General features: G+C 39.0%; 1 protein-coding gene across 5 annotated transcripts in view; it reads right to left on the bottom strand.

Annotated features, from left to right (window-relative positions):
• CADM1 (cell adhesion molecule 1) overlaps positions 1-18,695 on the bottom strand; it is a 333,775-nt gene that overhangs the window by 22,197 nt on the left and 292,883 nt on the right. For 2 of the 5 annotated variants that reach the window (XM_004090551.3, XM_004090550.3), the window contains exons 8-9: positions 13,769-13,858; positions 2,589-2,621 (exon numbers count right to left, since the gene is read on the bottom strand). The exons of 1 other annotated variant lie outside the window; for it this stretch is intronic. In XM_004090551.3, the coding sequence (XP_004090599.2) occupies positions 2,589-2,621; positions 13,769-13,858 (123 nt within the window). The remainder of the gene's footprint in view (positions 1-2,588; positions 2,622-13,768; positions 13,859-18,695) is intronic. 2 more of the 5 variants (XM_003253177.3, XM_012495962.2) reach the window with 1 other exon arrangement.

Genomic DNA, 18,695 nt, shown 5'->3' with positions numbered 1-18,695 from the left:
GGTTAAAGAGTATGCTCTTTAAAATAGTGGCTGGAGCCCTTTGTGAAGATGCTACGAGGATTTTGGACAAGGTAAAGAATGTATTTATAAGTGTATTATACAGGGATCAGCCTAGATTATCTATCACTTTTCTATCCCTCTGCCGTTAAGAAGTCAAATTCCAAGTATATATATAAAATACAATAAATCCCTTGGCTCTAGGTGTATTCTTCATGCACTGCTAGTCAATAACATCCTACTGAGGTATCACTAACTTGAACATCGTCTCCAAACTAATAGGAAGGCAGTTGCTTCTCACAGTACACAAACACCTCTATTACCTGCCACAGAAATGCTATAAAATCCCATTCCAAGTGTCTCTTCCTTATACCACAAAAAGGGATCACCTTCTCTTTCTGTCTCTCCAGGGAAAGCTCTGATTAAAACTAGTACTCTAAAATCAGGATCAGCCTGAAAGTTAACTTCTTACTTTTCAGATTAGGGGACAAATTTCCTACTTCGAATAGCCTATCCAACTCTGAGACCTACATCCACTAGAGTCACGTAAGAACATGAATTTTATTGAAGGGACCTAGAAAATAGAATTCTGGAGCTTTAGGAGACACATGATCAATATTTCTTCAAGGATCTCACAGAATTTAGGAATTGTATGGTTACATTATATCAGGGGTGTCCAATCTTTTAGCTTCCCTGGACTACATTGGAAGAAGAATTTTCTTGGGCCACACATTAAATACACTAACAATGACAGCTGATGAACTAAAAAAAAAAAAAAAAATCACAAAACAATCTCATACTGTTTTAAGAAAGTTTATGAATTTGTGTTGGGCCCCATTCAAAGCCGTCCTGGGCTGCATGTGGCCCATGGGCTATGGGTTGGACGAACTTGCATTTTACCTTGAAGTTAATTATAGTAAGCTCAAAACTTAAAGTATCTTAAAAAGACACTTAAGTATCTTAAAAAGAATAGAATAAAATCTCTCTAACTACATTAAAATAACCCTTTGAGAATAATCGATAAAAGTCAGGAGGTGCTCAATTAATGATGAAACCTACAAATAACTGAGCTTAATGGACTGCAATGCCTGAGATGTAGCAAGCACTATGGGGCATTACCTTAGAAAGTGGAAGTTTTATACCTAATTGATTTCTCATGACTGTCAGCATACCTGGCCCCTTTAAGTTATTTTATGAACTTTTCCCATTGTGCCAATGACCAGAAAGGGCAGAAAGAAATAGGAATGGGGTGAGGAAGGATATATTGCTCACCCCATTCACTCCAAGGATAAGTTTGTTTTGCTTTCTCAGAATTCATCATAGGAAAGTCAAAAGATGGGGTGACCTGCCAAGCATGAAGGCCTGACCTTCAAGGACAGCTCCTACAGAGCTTAGAGATTTTCCAACTGGTGAGTTATCAAATGTAGGTCTCTAAGTGAGTCAGTCTGTGCCATTTAGAAATGTTTCTCTAAAAGTTGAATTAACATGGCAGGGTTGGCTGATCACCTCTTGTCATTTAAATGATAGATTTCCACTCTGTACAACAACAGGCAAAGCGATTAAAGTAGGCCCTTTACCAAATAATTCCCTTGGATTCAATTATTAAAATTCAGCCCAGTTTTAAACTAACATATCTTTTCTAAGCACAGTCTTGCCAGGGCTAGATTTGAGCTAAGTAATAAAGTAATATACAGATGAAACATGAGTCTCATTTTCTGATTGGAGAGACATAGAAAAGTTAATAGACTTATTCCAATCCAGTAAGTCATTGGTGAGATGGGGAAAAAGAGATCACATTTCCTGATGCCCCTCCTGAGCTTTACTCACTCAGTTTTTATCACTTTGTGGTTAAAAACGTATTACTATTTTACCTGCAAGCCACACACACACCAGTAACTTATTTAAAGTCCCAGTTAATGCTGATAAAATTGACATATGGTATCATTCTCGGTTTGGAGGGGTTTTCTGCCAAATGTGAGCATAAAGTTATATGAACACATAGAGATTAGGAGTGAACCAGTGAGGGGTGATGGGGTAAATATGATTAGCAACATAATTAAAGTCATGACCTTTCCAAAGAAGAACAATGACCTTCCTCATCAGAAGCTCATGATTTTAAACAGGAATCTTCTTCCCTGGTCTCCCCTTCCATCTCAACTTCACTAAGTGACACAAATGACTCCTCTTCAAGATTTACCTGGGACCATGGCCTATATATAAACAAAGCTACTGGGCCTTTAATTCAGATGTTACAATTTGCCTGCAAATACTCGTCTGTTTGAAGCCCCGTGTATTTCAGGGTTTAGTGGAGTTTTGTAAGTAAGGAGGACTCTGTGCCACTGAAACTCCTACAATTCCAGCCACCCAGTGGGGAGAAGGTCTCATCTCAGCTTGCATCCACTAGCTACTGAACTCACAACAGAAATGACAAGACTCGACATCTTTTCAAACCTTAAAAAATTATAGTATATTTATGAGGTCAGTCTACTTGAAACATGATTTCCCTTGAAGACTACATTTCTCTTTTTCCCAGGCTTGCCTTGCCTCTCAGCAGTGCTGAGAAAGTAGATAAACAGTAATGTGATACCAACCGTGAACTGCTGGTTCTGTCGTCGCCGTTGTGTCTACAGACGGGAACAGAGGATTGGAGGAAGGGAAGAAACAGGAGGAACGGCATGCAAAAAAAGGGAAAATGGAAAAAAATGGAACAGATAATATATGAGCAAGCTTTCAAAGAACATCGCGTGACAAGCAATAATAAATGAAAAGCAAAAAGCATTTGAAGTGAGTTGCACTGTTTTAAGACATGCCTTGAGCTCAAAGCTGCGAGCCAGTGAGGAAAACAGTAAATTCTTTGGTTCTGGGGGTCTTGCCAGGACACATATATTTGCTAGTCAATAGTCAGGTGGACATGCAAAGTGATGAGAAACACCAGTGCAAACTCAGTGGCTGGTAGATGGCTCTTAAAGCATCAAGGCTCAGGACTGCGACAGAAAAGCTCAGTCGAAAGGCTGGTTAAACAATGGATTCATAACATTCAAACATTGCCTTTGTTTTAACCCAACCCACCCGGGCACTTGAGCTTCTTGACTGCCAGTTAGGCATCATTGAATCAATCATGCTTTTAGGATCCTTTTACTGCTTATGTTCAGATGCCTGTAGATGAACAGACAGGTTTAAGTTTTCCATCCAGTGTATTATTTCAGCATAGTTTAGCCGGAAAGTTCAATTAACTGGGAGGCCATGGCAATGAACATGTTCAAGGTTTTCACAGATTAGTTTCTATACACACACACACGCACACACACACACATCCATTCTTCACTCTAAAGCTCTTCATGTTAAAATCCAAGAGCAGAAGCCTTTCATGAAAACACCCAAGTTCACACAATCTGCCAAATGCCACTTCTAATCATATGACATTCCAAAAATTTAAGTATCCAGCCATCCTTTCGCTCACAATTCAGAACCATGTTCACCGTTCTGAGGGGCTGGGAGTCCTGCTTTCACGGCTGGATTAGCAGAGAGTGCAGTTTCTTTTTTGTTTGTTTTTGTTTTTTCTTTTTCCATTGCTAGATGAACTTGCTGTGGAAGGAAATGTATTTTGTCTTTTTCTTCTTCTATTTCTGATGCTGTTCAAGTTTTCTCCTTCTTCTACCAGGCTTCTAAGCCAAACTTGCTGTACTTGCTCCTGTTCACAAGAAATTCCTCCAAGGAGCTCAAGGAATTTTCTCTTTATTTTTGGCTACAGGGGAAGTGGAATCAGGGTGACATTCTTTTTCCAGAGTCATTTTATCACCACTCTTCCAGTCAACCTCATTCCAATGTCAACCCATCTGGCCATACTTTCATTTTGAGTTCTAAACTTCCCAGGCACATTCCTTCTACGACTCATTGCTGGCAAAAAGGAATGGTGATACTGAGACAGGAGCTAGTTATCTCTAGTCAAACGGTGGTGGTTGAAGTAAGATTCTGAGTTAAACTGCAAGCAAGCAGTTCACTGTCCTTTTGTAGAATGCAGCTATTTAGCTGGTAATTGCTTTCATGAGCTGTGGAGATGCCAAGGGACTTTTTGATTCAACACAGGCAATGTTTAAATGCACTGCAACTTCATATGAAGCTTTTTTTGGGGGCAAATGAGCCTGGTGCTTCTGATGTATAAATATGACACATGAATTCACACCGGCGTTCCCCTTCAGTTGGCATGCTTTCCTGAGGATCCTAGACCATCAAAAATTAGATCCCTTCTAAGGAGCCAGAATTAACCAGAAGTCTGAAAGGCCAATGCAGCTTAGTATTACTGATAGCTTAGTTTCTGACGAATAGACGAAGGAAAGAGAAACATACAGTATACCGCATAAGAACAAAATACTTACAAGTCAAGTCTGTGTGCATAAAATAGCAGTAAAAAAAAATACAGAAAACTGTACAGTTGAAACACACTCTGTCACAGATTCTCCTGACACAGATGACACATTTCCTTAGTTGAAACATCCAAGTGCAGCATTAGGTACTTTAAATTTGAGGGGCAGGATCAAATGCCCATTTGTACAGAAACATTTATATGCATGTTAATACAGTTTATAGATAGGCATTGGCTCCTTTCCAAAATTACAAAAAAAGCAATCAACACTCTGGCTCATTATTTTTGTAGTAGCTCTTCTAGTATGCTTTTTTTTTTTTATTTATTTATTTTTTTTTTTGAGATGGAGTTTAGCTCTCGTTGCCCAGGCTGGAGTGCAATGGCATGATCTCGGCTCACCGCAACCTCCGGCTCCTGCGTTCAAGTGATTCTCCTGCCTCAGCCTCATGAGTAGGTGGGATTACTGGCATGCGCCACCACACCTGGCTAATTTTGTATTTTTAGTAGAGACGGGGCTTCTCCATGTTGGTCAGGCTGGTCTCAAACTCCAGACCTCAGGTGATCCACCCACCTCGGCCTCCCAAAGTGCTGTGATTACAGGCATGAGCCACCGTGCCCGGCATATGCTATATTTTCACCAGGTAAATAATTAAGTACAAATGAAAGAAGGGCGGGGGGTGGAGTAAGACCTAAGGGTTAGAGTCGTCAAAAATAATATCAGCATTAACCAGTGACCCCAATTTACTGTCTTCCTACATCACAACATCATGTCAGCTTTAAGATGAAATTCAAGTGAAGCTAGGCGTCTGCTCCTAGGTGAGTACTAGAAAATAAATGAAGGAAAATCCACAGTGCATCTTGCTTCCCCCCCCATTCTGGGGATGGGAAATCCATCAACTGCACCCAAAAGGGGAGGAAAGGGGGATGTTGAGAAGAAAAAACACATTCTAAAATGGTTAACAGCAAACACATGTTCAAGTCAAACACACGATTACTGCACCTGGAAATGGCAAAACCATGAGCAGCAACGGGGTAGCAGACTGCAGGAGAAACACAGGCTGGCTACAAAGTTCACGGCAAGATTGACCGTGTGTCTGGGGAGTCCAGTGACTCCATTTCTCTAAGAGCATCTGGTATGCTACTTGAACAGAGGTTATTTTCAAGTAAAGAATTAAGAAAACATTCTTTAGAAGTAACTTTGTGCTCCCTGCAGGAGACCACGATGACAGAATCTAATTCTCCTTCGTAATTGGGTTATGACTTCATGCAGAAACCACAGACACCCTGGCTCTGAAGTGAGTGCAACTCTGTGAGGCAGGATTTATTAGAGTATCTTAATCAGAAAACTGGAGAAATGTGCAAACACACCCTGTGAATCAACTTGTGTGGTGACCATATTGTTGGGTAACATTCTAAGTGTACAGGCAAAATGCAAACAGTAAAATTTCAATATAAGTGATAAATGCTGTAATCGGCTTGAAAAATGAAAATGTCTAATTGCCCTAACAAAGCCTTTTTAAAACCTCATCTTGATGCTGCCTTAAAAAACAAAATCTTTGAGCTAGCCTATGAGAAAAACAGGTCACAAAAAATTGAGCTGGACTTATGGTGGTGTTGGGTTATATAGACATTTAAAAGGCCTAGCTGAGCTACTGTCTCTTATTTTAATTTTAATTACAAAGAGAGCAAATTTATTGTACATTTATATTATACGGCCAAGAAAAAACAATCCCATCTTCTTGAAAACCCAGTAAGTGTGTATGGTCTTAACAGTCACTCTCTGGCTATTTTATGAGTACAGTCAAACAAGGTATCCAAAGAAGGGCCCAGCACTATTATTTGAAAGATGCACGTTCTACTCAAAATTGACTTCTCTTCTTAGTCTCCTAGTCCTACAGTTTATTAGACCCCATCTTGAATAAATGAAACATCACATACATTTATTGTTGCAGTATATTTACAAAATAAAAAAAGCTCTGACAATGTGTGAAATTAGAGACACTAGCAATTTAACTAAGTAGCAAAAAAAAAAAAATTACTGCAGGAGAGGCAGCTGGGCAATATTTAGTTGAAACAGTCATGTGTAAGCTCCACTGTGGCACATTCTAATCCTTTCATATGGATTCTCTCCAACTTAGAATTGTTCATTGAGTGTGACAGACTGGGGGTTTAAAACTAATCCATAAAATGGTCCATGGTCTCAAACACAACGGGTGCCATAAATGAAAATGAAAATCCTAGAACAAAATTAAATTCACCACCTTAAATTTTTTTTCCCCCAATTGATCTGTGGTGCTCCTGCTTTACAATGCGCAGACTGCAAGCCTGCATTTTAGGGTGTGTTTGAGTAAGGTGTACATTAAAAAAATGCACGGTGTGATAACCCACAATCTACTCAAAACCAGAACTTAATTGTAAAAAATTTAAATTCTCTCATTTTTGATTGTCATAAGCCTAAATGAAAGCATCCTAAGCAGTTAGACATATTTTAATACACTTTCTCCCAGTTTATTTTCTTAACTAAAGTCAATAAGAAGCCAATGGGTTTTCTTAATTGAATTCCCCTTCAGTTTGTGTTATGGAGGTGCTTTAAATCTAGACACTAGGGCAGGCAAGGAATTCCCCTGACAATTTTATTTTCATAGTTGTGCTGTGCTGGCCAATATATATTAAATATATGGTGTTGTTTTTTTTTTTCTTCTTCTCTTTCAAGTTATTTGAACTCGATCGAAAACAAAAATAACTGCTGGAAAATTAAACTCTGGAATTTATTTTCTCCTGGTTTCCTGGCTAATTTTCTTTCCATCAATGTTATGTTTTAATCAAACTCCCCTGTCTTAAGGATGGGAGAAGTGGATAGGAACAGAACAAAAACTAAAAGGCCAAAATAGGAGAGCCAGGATAGAGCTCTCTTCCTTGTGAAAGTCACCTCCCCTGTGAGTGAAGAGATTGTGTGCTACAGAACAGCAGCAACGGGGGATGATTTTTTTTTGGATATGCAATTTCAAGTTTTGTTAAAAGCTTCTTCAGAATTGTTCACTAGTGCTGTTGTGCCCCTGAGATCTTTTCATTTGCAAACCAGATGTTCTGCAAAATAATAGGAATCTGTATAGTGGTTTCATTTGACAAGAAAAACAATTCCTATATCATGTTGTGTGTCAATGCTCAGTGGAGAGGGGTACAGATAAGAGGAAGGCAGAGGGGAGGGAAGGAAAAGAAGAGGGTGTTGCCATGAGGGTAGTGACGGAGACAGGAAAGAAGCTCTCTATAAGTTGTAGCACATTTTTAAGTCTTGGCAAATTTTGTGTTAGGTATGGGAGGGATGGGTCCTTCCAGTCAAGTCTTTTATTTTTCACTGCCAAGATAGCTCTAAACATCACTTTTTAATTCCGGGAAACCTGTATTCACAGTATTATTTGTTTGCATTGTTGATAGGTCTTTAGTATGAAAACATGTCACATCTTTATCTCCAGGATTATTTTTAAAATAAAGAGCATAAAGTTATTGAAATTATGATAGAGGCATTAAAAACTTTTCCATTCGCATCACATGTCTCATTCATTTTTTAAAAAATGTGGGGTCAGGTGGCCTCCATCACTGTAGTATTCAAGTCTTTTCTCATTCCCTCCTAAATCAATATAGGTCAAAAGCTGGTTAGCTATGTCGTTATTTGTAACAGGTTTACAATCATCAGAAAAAAAAAAATGTAGACACTTAAGACAGTATGAAGAAAAATGGACACATACTTTTTGGAGTAAAAACTTGAAAAGGTGGCTTATTATGTAAAAGGTGGCTCATGAGTACTTACTAGTGCCCCCAAAATATTCTTGTCACTAGGCATACTGGCATATCAATAACACTTGATGAATATTCAATAAATGCTGAATGAAAAATAATCTTAATGAAGTAGATGTCAACTCTAGAAAAAGAGGCAATTTAGTAAACATTCTAGGATGAAGATGTGTATTTCCTAGCAAGAGTGGCCTAATCTATGCCTGGAACATAAATACATGCAAAATAAACACACATTGAAGATAGATGCTTGAAGTAACATTGGACCTTCATGCGTAACTGCCAAAATGCCATCCTTTCTTATCCACATTTTGTCCCTTCTTTGATGGCACAGACCAAATGATGTCCACTATGACACTCTCCTCAGCATCTATGGCACCTTCTGCCTGTGCCATCGAATCACCCCAATTGCACAGGATCTCTTATTGGGTTCCAGTGTGTGTAACCTGTTCTCGCAACCACATGATAAGGGGTTTAGGGAGCATTTTGTCTCCATAAGCACTAGCATCGTGCTGTACATATTATGGGCACTCAGTATTTGTTGAGTGCATAACTAAAAGCAGACCAGCTCTTGAACCATGCAAATATCAACAGCAAAGAGTAGGATTCATTAGGCTAAGACCCTGGGGAATAGCCAGCTCTATTTGGAGGAAAGCTCTCTATCATCATTTTAGATGGTCATGACATAGATTCAGTCTTAAGGACAGGTGTGCTTCTTTGCTTTGTACCTAAGGAACTAAAAACATGTGCTCTGGTGTCAAGTTTCCCCACTTGGGCATATTCTATAAATATCACTGAAGGATAAAGGCTATACCCACCTTCTTTATTTATGTGATCCAATCCACATTACACATAACAAAAGCTTATGATTTCAGACTATGAAAGCCAAAAGTAATAATGTGGGCCTGGGGGTAGGAATCATTTGCTACAAGCTATATTGGTTTTTGAGTACTTAGATACCAATAAGAAAAGCCTGGCTATTTTCTTTTCCTAGGAACACAAAATATTCAATTGGGTACATACTTTTAAAAAGAGGAAAACTCATTTAGAAATGACCTACTTCATTCTTATGAAAGGATTTTTTAATGTGTTTCAGAATTTGGCCCTATAGCTATTCATTTCTTATTCTAAGGTGGTTTTAATTTTTTAATTTATGACAGTCACATGTATAGTGCGACCTCCAGGTTGAACTCCTCCCAGCCTGAATTTTCTCTGTAAGTTGCTAAGGGTATTTAAAACTGAGTGTGGAGTCCTTTCTATGATATTCCTCATCAAGCATCTAACTCAAGGCACAACCAGGTAGAAACAAAACAACAGCCACGCTAACTAGGAAGGGACATGTTTTCCTGAGATGATTACAGGAAAAAGTTTGATCTAACTGGAAGACAGGGGCTAACACTATCACAGAAATGGGTAAGTTTATGTACACCTAACACACAAAGTCAACTAATTACAAAGAAAGTTAAAAACAAGACAGAACAAACACTCCCTACTCACTCACACTCCCCCACCTCCCCCCACCACCCCAGCATGGCATCAGGTTTTTCTTCTATTCTAGTTTTTGACAGGAATCTGTGTGAAGGACTCTTACCCGGGGTAATGGCTGGCCGTCTCCATCTTTTCACAAAGGATTCCAGGGGCAATTTAAATTATGCAATTTATGCTTCCATAAGACAGCATGTATCTTCATGAATGAAACCACATGCACAATTTGACACAATAAAAAAAAAGGAACAGGGGCTTGCCAATAGCAATAGTTGAAACAGAAATATATGGTCAGAATATCAATATACAGGAAAGAAAACAGACTCCAAGGAACCTCGTGGCAAATCATAGTGAGGCTCTGAAAGGCTCCCAATCTAAAACTGTTTTATAGTTGGAAAAAAATTTTAATGATACTGTAACGGCTTAATGGTTTTAAAGCCACAACAAGTTGATATGGCAAGTTGACATCAAATACAGATGCTCCTTGACTTTCAATGGGGCTATGTCCCAATCAACCCACCCTAAGTTGAAAACATTGTAAGCTGGAAATCCATCTGATACACCTAACCTACCAAACATCACAGCTTAGCATAGCCTCCCTTAAACGTGCACAGGACACTTACATTAGCCTATAGTTGGGTAAAACCATCGAATACAAAGCCTATTTTATAAGGTGTTGAAGATCTTATGGAATTTATTGAATACTGTACTGAAAGGGAAAGGCTGTATGGGTACAGTTTCTGTCAAATACGTATTGCTTTTAGACCATCCTAAAGTCAAAAAATTGTAAGATGAACTATCATAAATCAGGGACTGTTTGTATTCCTTTCAGTACTTTAGAGACTATAAAAATTTCTCCCTAGATAAGGCCACGCTTAGATGTGTATCTTCACGTGTAACTCTCCAGACCTGCTCCGTGTAGGGTAAGCAGGAGGCAGAAAACGCCCTGTGCTCCCACCCGTGAGGGGTATGATTCTGGGCGGGCAAAGCAGAGTCAGATTTGGCTTATAATTCTTCTCTTTGAAGGGTCTCCACGATGAAGCTTTAACATGTTTCAAGGAAGTCAGGTGACTCAGAACAGAATGCCAGTCTGCCTTCCTAACAAGGGGAACAATTTGATTATCCTGGTTATGGAAGATAAAAGATAACACTGGAACACTTCCTTTCAGAGAAATCAGAAATCAACTATGACTTCTCGAGTTTAAAAATATTTTTCTATTGCATGTGTACATTTTTCTTGTAATGAAACCCTGACCTAGGGAATGGGTTTCAGTTATTGCATTTGACTGGGAGAAAAGAAATAGATGACTGTGGACTTCTTCTTCTTTTTTTTTTTTTTTTTTTAAGCTCAGGCTTTACGTTACTGTCACTGAATTTGGCTGTTGCAGCTTTTAAGGCTAATGGTGGCTGTAATGTACCAAACAGTGCAAGAGAGAAGAGGAGTGGAAATTAATTTAGCTATCCATGTGTCAGGATTCAGTCTGGAAGATTTTTTAGGAACTAATCTAAATCTAGGGGATAGCCTGGACCTTTAAAATGGGACACGGAATCATTCAGCTGCATAACCTTTAATCTGTTTGGAGAAAGGAGCAAATGTTAAATTCTACAAGTGTACTTTCTGGGCAAGATAAATATATATAAGACTGCTTGTTAAGACACAGTAAGCCTAGAAGATCACATCCATTAAGGCAACAAATTCTACAATGTTGTGTTAGTAGCAATTTTAGTTTAACTACTCTTGGGTGTGCCAGTGAGATTCTGGGCATTCATTACCACAAATGTATTTTGTGTGCACGGAGGACTCAACTGCTAACATCAAGAGGCTAAAGTTCATCTATGAGATCATCTTACATTACCTTGAGCTGAGAGGCCAGTAGCAGAGAGACAGAAGCAAAGACAAGTTTCTGTTAGAGGTACCTTTGATGTGGACAGAAATAGAGCATTGTTTATTTTTTAAATTTCCTCTTAAATGGAGTCTCTGCAGTCGGAACTGTGATAACAGTGAGTTGTAGCTGTTTGAGGACATAAGATTAGCTTCAGTCTGGAGTGAAGGATTAAGTGCTGTGAACTGAAGCGACTCTGCTGAGTTGTTGAGATTGATTGTGAGGGGGGAGGAGTTCAGCGAGTGCTAAGAAAGGTCTTTAAAAAAAAAAAGCATAAGCTAGTGAGAAGGCCAGCTGCAAATGAAAAGTGTTGTTCCATATAAAAGAGAAATGTGGTGTTTATATACCACGTGAATAAGGTCTCGACTGCCTTAAAATGTAAACCTGGATAGCTACCTAGCTGGCACCTTCTAGAATGAGTGGTAATAAATGCTGGCTCATACCTGGGCAAGTTCTGCAAAGATAAAATAGACTGCTGATATATTTTCTTAAAGGGTTAATATATGTAGGGCAATGGAGAATTAGGCAATATATTTCACACTAATATCTAAAGGGCACTTCACAAGAGTACGAGTCTAATTTGGCTTACGAACTGGGTAGGAGGCGAGAAATGTGAAAAGGTGAAAACCTAGTTCTTAGTATGAAAAGTTGATAGCACGGTTACTCTGGAAATCAGAGTTAGGAAGAAGCATCTTTGATATGCTGGTGAATGGTATAGAAAATGGAAAGAATCAATTCACTAGGTCCACAAACTGAGTTTACTTAAGTTTACAGAAGGAAGTAACAAACAGCCAAAACAGAAACACACAGAGACAAGAATCTAGGAAGCAGCCTGGTTGGAGCTGAATTTAGAGTGAGACATGAAAACCAACTGATGGATTTTCAGAAGATTTTAAATTAAGTGCTGGCACTGATGGTTTTGTAACCAATGTTGAGAAGCACTGGCTTCCTTAAGGGTTCTCTTTTTCCACTGTAATGGGTAGAAAAGTGAAGAAAACTCAGATTAGACAATCTGTTGTATATTCTATCAACTGATGAGGCTTCCTCTTTCTTTGAACACTTTGAATTTTCATCATCTCTATCTTATTGACACCCATGAAAATTGGAAATGTCTCTAGCATGTCAATGAAAAGGATAGCAATGATATCTAGGGTGCTAAAAAGGAGCTGACCACGAAGGGTGGGGAGTCAAATACTCAGTGTTCATAAAGAAGTCCAGAGACAGGGTTGGGTACCAGGGCACATGGTTCAGATACCTTGCAGTCTCACCAGCTAACAAAATGCAGCAGAAAAGTTACTCTTTCAAGAGATATTTTTTTTCTCACAGAATAATTACTTTCACATGTTTTTGGGGTAAGTCCCTGTAAACACAGGTTGGGAAGGCCTTATCTAGGGAAATCCTTCATGTCAAGTGGACATAGTGTGGCCAGAAGCTTTCCTACTTAGGTAGGCAGAAGAAACCCCATGGCTCCCAGACAAGCCACATTAAGCAGTATGAGAGAGCCACTGGATGCCAGGAAGGGCTGGATGCCATGCCACCTCCCTCAGTGACAGAAACAAGAGACAGTAAAACTCATGCTGAATAAGAGTTTCAGACAGTCCAAAAAGATAAAGCCGCAGAGTTAGAACCACAGTGGCTGCCTCTTCCACTCCTCCAATATGTGACCGAGGGCAGGGAGGGGCACACGAGTGCTCAGCATGGAAAAGACAGTGACTCCCTCTGATCTCTTGTGACTACCTAGGCAACACAAACAGGTAGTAACACTGTCAGCGGGTACTCTCTGGAGCAGGAAGGATGACTATGCATTTAGTAGCATGGCCCAAATAGGCACATTGAAGTTAGGTGTGTATATTTTCCCTTACATGGACTGAGATGAAACTAAGACAGAGACAAGATTGAAAGCCACAGTACTTACCATTTCATCAAACATGGCTAAGCAGAAGCTATAGGCGTTTTCTCTAGTAGCCAGCTGCCATTTTCCCTAGCATTTTGCTTTGAATAGTGATGCTTAAAAAAGAATTCTTTTATGCATAAGCTGCAAAATATCTGACGTACTGTTAAATGCTTGGATGTTTCTGAGGTCCTTAAGATTCAACTTAAGAACATAGTATCTAATGTCATTAGAGTTCCAAAATAAAGGAACAATTAAATTCCAAGGATTTAAAGGGAACTTTTCGGCTTCTTTTTATACATACCAGAAAGACAATATACATTCAGGACATTTTCAATGGTAATGAAGGTACCATACCTGTGATGATGGTAAGGATGGTGGTGGTGGTGGTGGTGGTGGTGGTGGTGGTGGTGGTTGTTGTGGGAGGAGGGATAGTTGTGGGGGGATCTGGATAGAAAAAAAAAGGAAAATCAAACCCACAATGCTGAACACAACAATGACCAGTAATGACAAAGCAAAGGCATGAGGACATTGAGATGTTTGTTTGATGGCTTCCCCCTTTAAAACCAAAAGTTCTTTCCCTGCAAGGTTTATGTCTTGTAATTATATCCCAAAGCCTGAGTTGGAAGAGCTGAGAAAAGAAGAAAAGAGAATTTTCATTAATGAAGTGAATTAGGGATGAGGAGATGCGAAGAGAGGGGAGGAAAAATCAAAACATACGACACCCCTCTTCCCTACCAGATTTCAAAGGTGAGGTTAAATCAACTCAGTACCAAGAGGGTACAATGGTTGTCATTTCGTTTCAGCTTTTACAGATGGGAGGAAGGGGGAGGAGGAGGTGGCGCTGCTCTATTAGGGGGCTCATATCAGCCAAGGATGAGTGTGCCCCTGCACACTTGCTCTCTGTGACTGTTAACTTCATTATTCTCCATCAATACAACCCAGCAGGAAGTAAAACTACTTCTATACTCATAATAAATACAAAGAAGAGAGAATGTCACCACTAAATATCAAGTTCCAGGCATGTGAGATTTTACTGAGATTTTATTTTTTAAAAGTCAATAAATTTTACAACTTATAAATATTAATAAGTTGCCTTTGCTCATATTAAAAGCTTGACCTAAGTAGACTACAGTGATAAAACTGAAAGAACGTTTTCCATCTTGTCAACAAGAGAACTAAATATAAATGAGACTCGACCTTCAAAGCCAGGAACCTGATAGGGAACCCTCTGTTGGATATTTGATATACTGTATATTCTTCTATCATCTCAAAAATTATTTGGAGACAAGGGAAGGGCAAATATGAAAGAGAAAAAAAAAATCTAAGCCCAAATGATCAAACTGAATGTGTTAAATTGTCAGCAAGACTTTGAACTAAGCAATCATTCTGCTATAATAGAGCATAAGATGATTTGAAAGCTTTTGATTTTAAATTTTATCTAAAGCACATCAACTTTTTCTCCCTGACACATCTGGTGTCCTTTTATCTTCAAGTGAGCTCTCAGATTGTCTAATTAATACATCAAAACTTTAATTATATACTGCACCTTTATTGGGCTTGGTGCAACTTCCCAAAAGTTTATAAAAATATTATTTTGGTGCTTGATTGCAAAGTCTACGTAAAATGATTCCTACCATCGATCAACAATCTGAAGTTTTAATTTTCCTCACAAATTGCTTCTCTCACACAAACACACTTGGATGAAATTAACAGAGAAGAATCAACTGTTCTGTTCGATGGGAGGCTCCCTTCCTTTAAGTTGGGGATGCAAGCAGTTTACACTTTCATTTAAAGCAGCCCCACATGAGTGCAAAAAACGATGTCATTTAAAAAAAATCTCATTCTCCTCCAAGAAGTAAAAATGGTTAAGTTAGTGATTTTAAACTACCTTTTTAAAAGAAAGGCAGAATGAGAAATGCAGTGATTCAGGCCATATGTTCAGTCTTGCTCCTTCACACTTTTTATGGAGGCCACAGGTGGGGAAGCATTTTGTGACCTGGAAACTCATTTGGATGCACCTACACACCTGCTGCAGGTGCCAGTGCAGATATAAATGAACCAAGTGCACTGACCCCTGAGCCCAGCACTAAAGACGTCCCGCTCCCTCCACTACACAACTAAACTATATCCAGAGAGGTGCCTGCTGCCCAGCACAGGGTCAGTTAATGTGATTTTTCTGTTTTGCTTGAATTACTATATCTACCACTGAAAAGGAACATTTGTTCCTGGGAGAGTTCCCCTGATATACTATAATCCTGTTTTTTTTTTTTTTTTTAGATGGAGTCTTGCTTTGTTGCCCAGGCTGGAGTGCAGTGGCATGATCTCAGCTCACCACAATCTCCACTTCCCAGGTTCAAGCAATTCTTCTGCCTCAGCCTCCCGAGTAGCTGGGACTATAGGCATGCGCCACCAAACCTGGCTAATTTTTGTAATTTCTTTTTTTTTAGTAGAGATGGGGTTTCACCATATTGGCCAGGCTGGTCTTAAACTCCCGACCTTGTGATCTGCCCACCTCGGCCTCCCAAAGTGCCGGGATTACAGGCATGAGCCACTATGCCCGGCCTATAATCCTATTTCTGCACCTATTCTAAAAGTATTGACATAAAGTGTGTGATGTTCACAATACAATAAGAGTAGATCTGAAGGTGATTTGAAAATATGATTATGAACCAAGGAGTGGACCTAATGAAGGCACAGACTTCAGAGAAAGGTCATCAGTCCCTCCCATTTTGTGCAAATCACACACTTTCAATTATCTTTATCATGACTGGGGCAACTGTTGTCCTTCACATCTGGCTAAAGTGACCTGAAAGAATTAGATTCCTTTAACAGGTATAATAACCTCAGTGCTTAGATCATTTCTAGCAATAAGAGCAATGTGAGGCCACTATTTAAGAAAGTACAGAGTTGGAGTTAATGAGCTGTGTTTGACACATAGAGGCTAAAAGAACAAAACCAATTGGGGCTCAGGCACTAACCAGCTAGATTCTTCATGTGTAGAAGTTGCTTCCAGAGAGTTAAACTTTATGGGGGCTTGCTAACTTTTAGTTCATAAAATACTTCCAAAATTATAGTAGTAATACAACAAATCAGCTTTGGAAAGAAAATCTACTCAACACCTTCCCAAACTGCTAGAGTATTTTGTTAATAGACTAGTAATACCTTAGGCTAACATTCTCATCTGTCATCCCAAGTATTGTTACTAGGACTGATTAGGAGAGGTAGGTAGTATATTACAGATCTAGTAAATCCCTAGACAAGGATAGGTGTACCATCTTGGATTAGGGAGACATGTGTATGTAGTTGTGTCTGCCTTAAACAGGTGGATCCCTATATTTCTTGGTTTTCAAATAATGCACTCTGGCCCAGACAGTTAATTCTAAAAGGATCATCTCATATTGAAGGGGATTGTTCTATTGGAAAGCAGTGAGAATAAGGGAATATACAAAGACCGACAAACTTTGTTGTGGACTTTAGAGCCAAAGTATTTTGGTTCTAAAACACATTTAGAAACCTGGTGAAGTTGGGGATAACTGTACGACCTTTCTGAGCTTCAGTTTATCATCTGTAAAATGGGATCATGATAATGCCTGCCTCCTGGTGTTATTGTGGAGATTAAAGGAGACCATGCATGTAAAATCGTTACCATAGGGTATGGTATAAATAAAGTGAGCACTAAATAAATGCTAGCTATAAACTACTATCCAAAATTATTCAAATATATCTGTCCATCAAACCCACAAAATATTTCTTCTCTTGAAATGTAGGGGCAGTAAGTACAATAAATCAAAACTGTTTTTCCAGATAATTTAGTGTTCTGAGTCAAGGAATCACATAACAGACTAATGGAAATTTGTCACTGCTTTTTATAATCTGCAGTTTGTAAAGAGCTGGACTGAAAGCCAGTAAACCCGGGCAACAGCAATGTCGGGGACTCCCATGAGGCACAGGCCCTTTTGTGAAGAGAGCACATGCAGAAAAAGGGAGGAATGTACTTTTCACCCCCGCCAAGCAGTCTGTGGAAAGAGGTGGCTCTGCAAATCGCCAGCTGAAAATGGGCCATGCTGTGTCCCCTCTCACCTACGTAGAAAAGCTGTTTGCTTCACGTGGATTTCCTTAACTACTGGGAGAATTAATGTTATTATGTGTGAACAGACATAATACAACCACAGACAACACTGGTAGTGCGTAAAGATAAAACATACTTAGAAGTCTACAGATAAGGTGATTAGATGTGATCTTTTAATTTTGCATTATGCTAGGAAAAAAACCTCAGGTATAGGCTAAGGATTATATTTTAATATCTATGCAGATACGGTGTAAAGCATGCTTCTATATGATTAAAAAGACTGCCACTCCTATTTTCTTCATAAGGAAAGTACCCTGGTTCTAAGACACTGTGGTGTGGATATTTCATAGGTATAATTTATGTGTATCTAAACATTCATTCATATACACTTATACTTGGATTATTTACACTGCTAACATAAAGAAAAAGATGCCCCCTTCACACACACACATATTCAAATATTTATGACACATTGAAATGCCGATGCCTCTGGTTACTCATTCTTTGTCATGTCAGTTCATGGCTATCTTCTGGCATATGAGGCTTCAATTGAACAGAAGAGACTTAATTTGATATTATAAAACTAGAGAGGAGGTGCACATCTCAACTAAATAGAAAATATTCACCATTTGCAAAATCAACAGTAAGTTATAAACAGGAAGTAAGTTTAAGATGCCTGAAATGTAGTAGATGCTCAATAAATATCTGTTGACTAGAGAATAAAATTCATGATGTTTTAATAATCCTTTAAAATGATATTAACAAAACAGACACACTTTTTAAAAAAGCTTTTGTTCCGAAGCAGTAGCTACAGGTGGTTCATGTAGCTACAAAGGACCTTGTATTTGTTCTGAGTATTTACTGGCTTACGACATCTTTTGGAATTTAATAGCTTCATGCTGAAAATAGAGTAGTTCTGCTCATCAAAGCAGGAGAAAGCTAGCCCAGGTATCACAGGAAAATACCACTGGGAATAAACTTTCTGAGCTGAAAAGCCACTAATTGGTAAGGTTGAATGTTTCAGTCATTACTTCTAACATAATCTCCATGGCTTGTGCCTGAGGACACAGCTTTCCTTCTCAGCACGACCAAAGACTGTGATCTAGTAGAAACACCCACGATTAGAGGGAGAGAAGAAAAGTCACTATCCCAGGTGGAGACACTAGGGTCCACCTCAGGCCAGGCTTCTTTAAGTTCTAGAAGGAAACCAAC

This window comes from Nomascus leucogenys, chromosome 15, assembly GCF_006542625.1.
Source record: "Nomascus leucogenys isolate Asia chromosome 15, Asia_NLE_v1, whole genome shotgun sequence".
In the NCBI taxonomy this organism is placed as follows: domain Eukaryota; kingdom Metazoa; phylum Chordata; class Mammalia; order Primates; family Hylobatidae; genus Nomascus; species Nomascus leucogenys.
The sequence above is the reverse complement of the archived record's forward strand: the minus strand, read 5'-3'. Positions and strand labels throughout refer to the sequence as shown.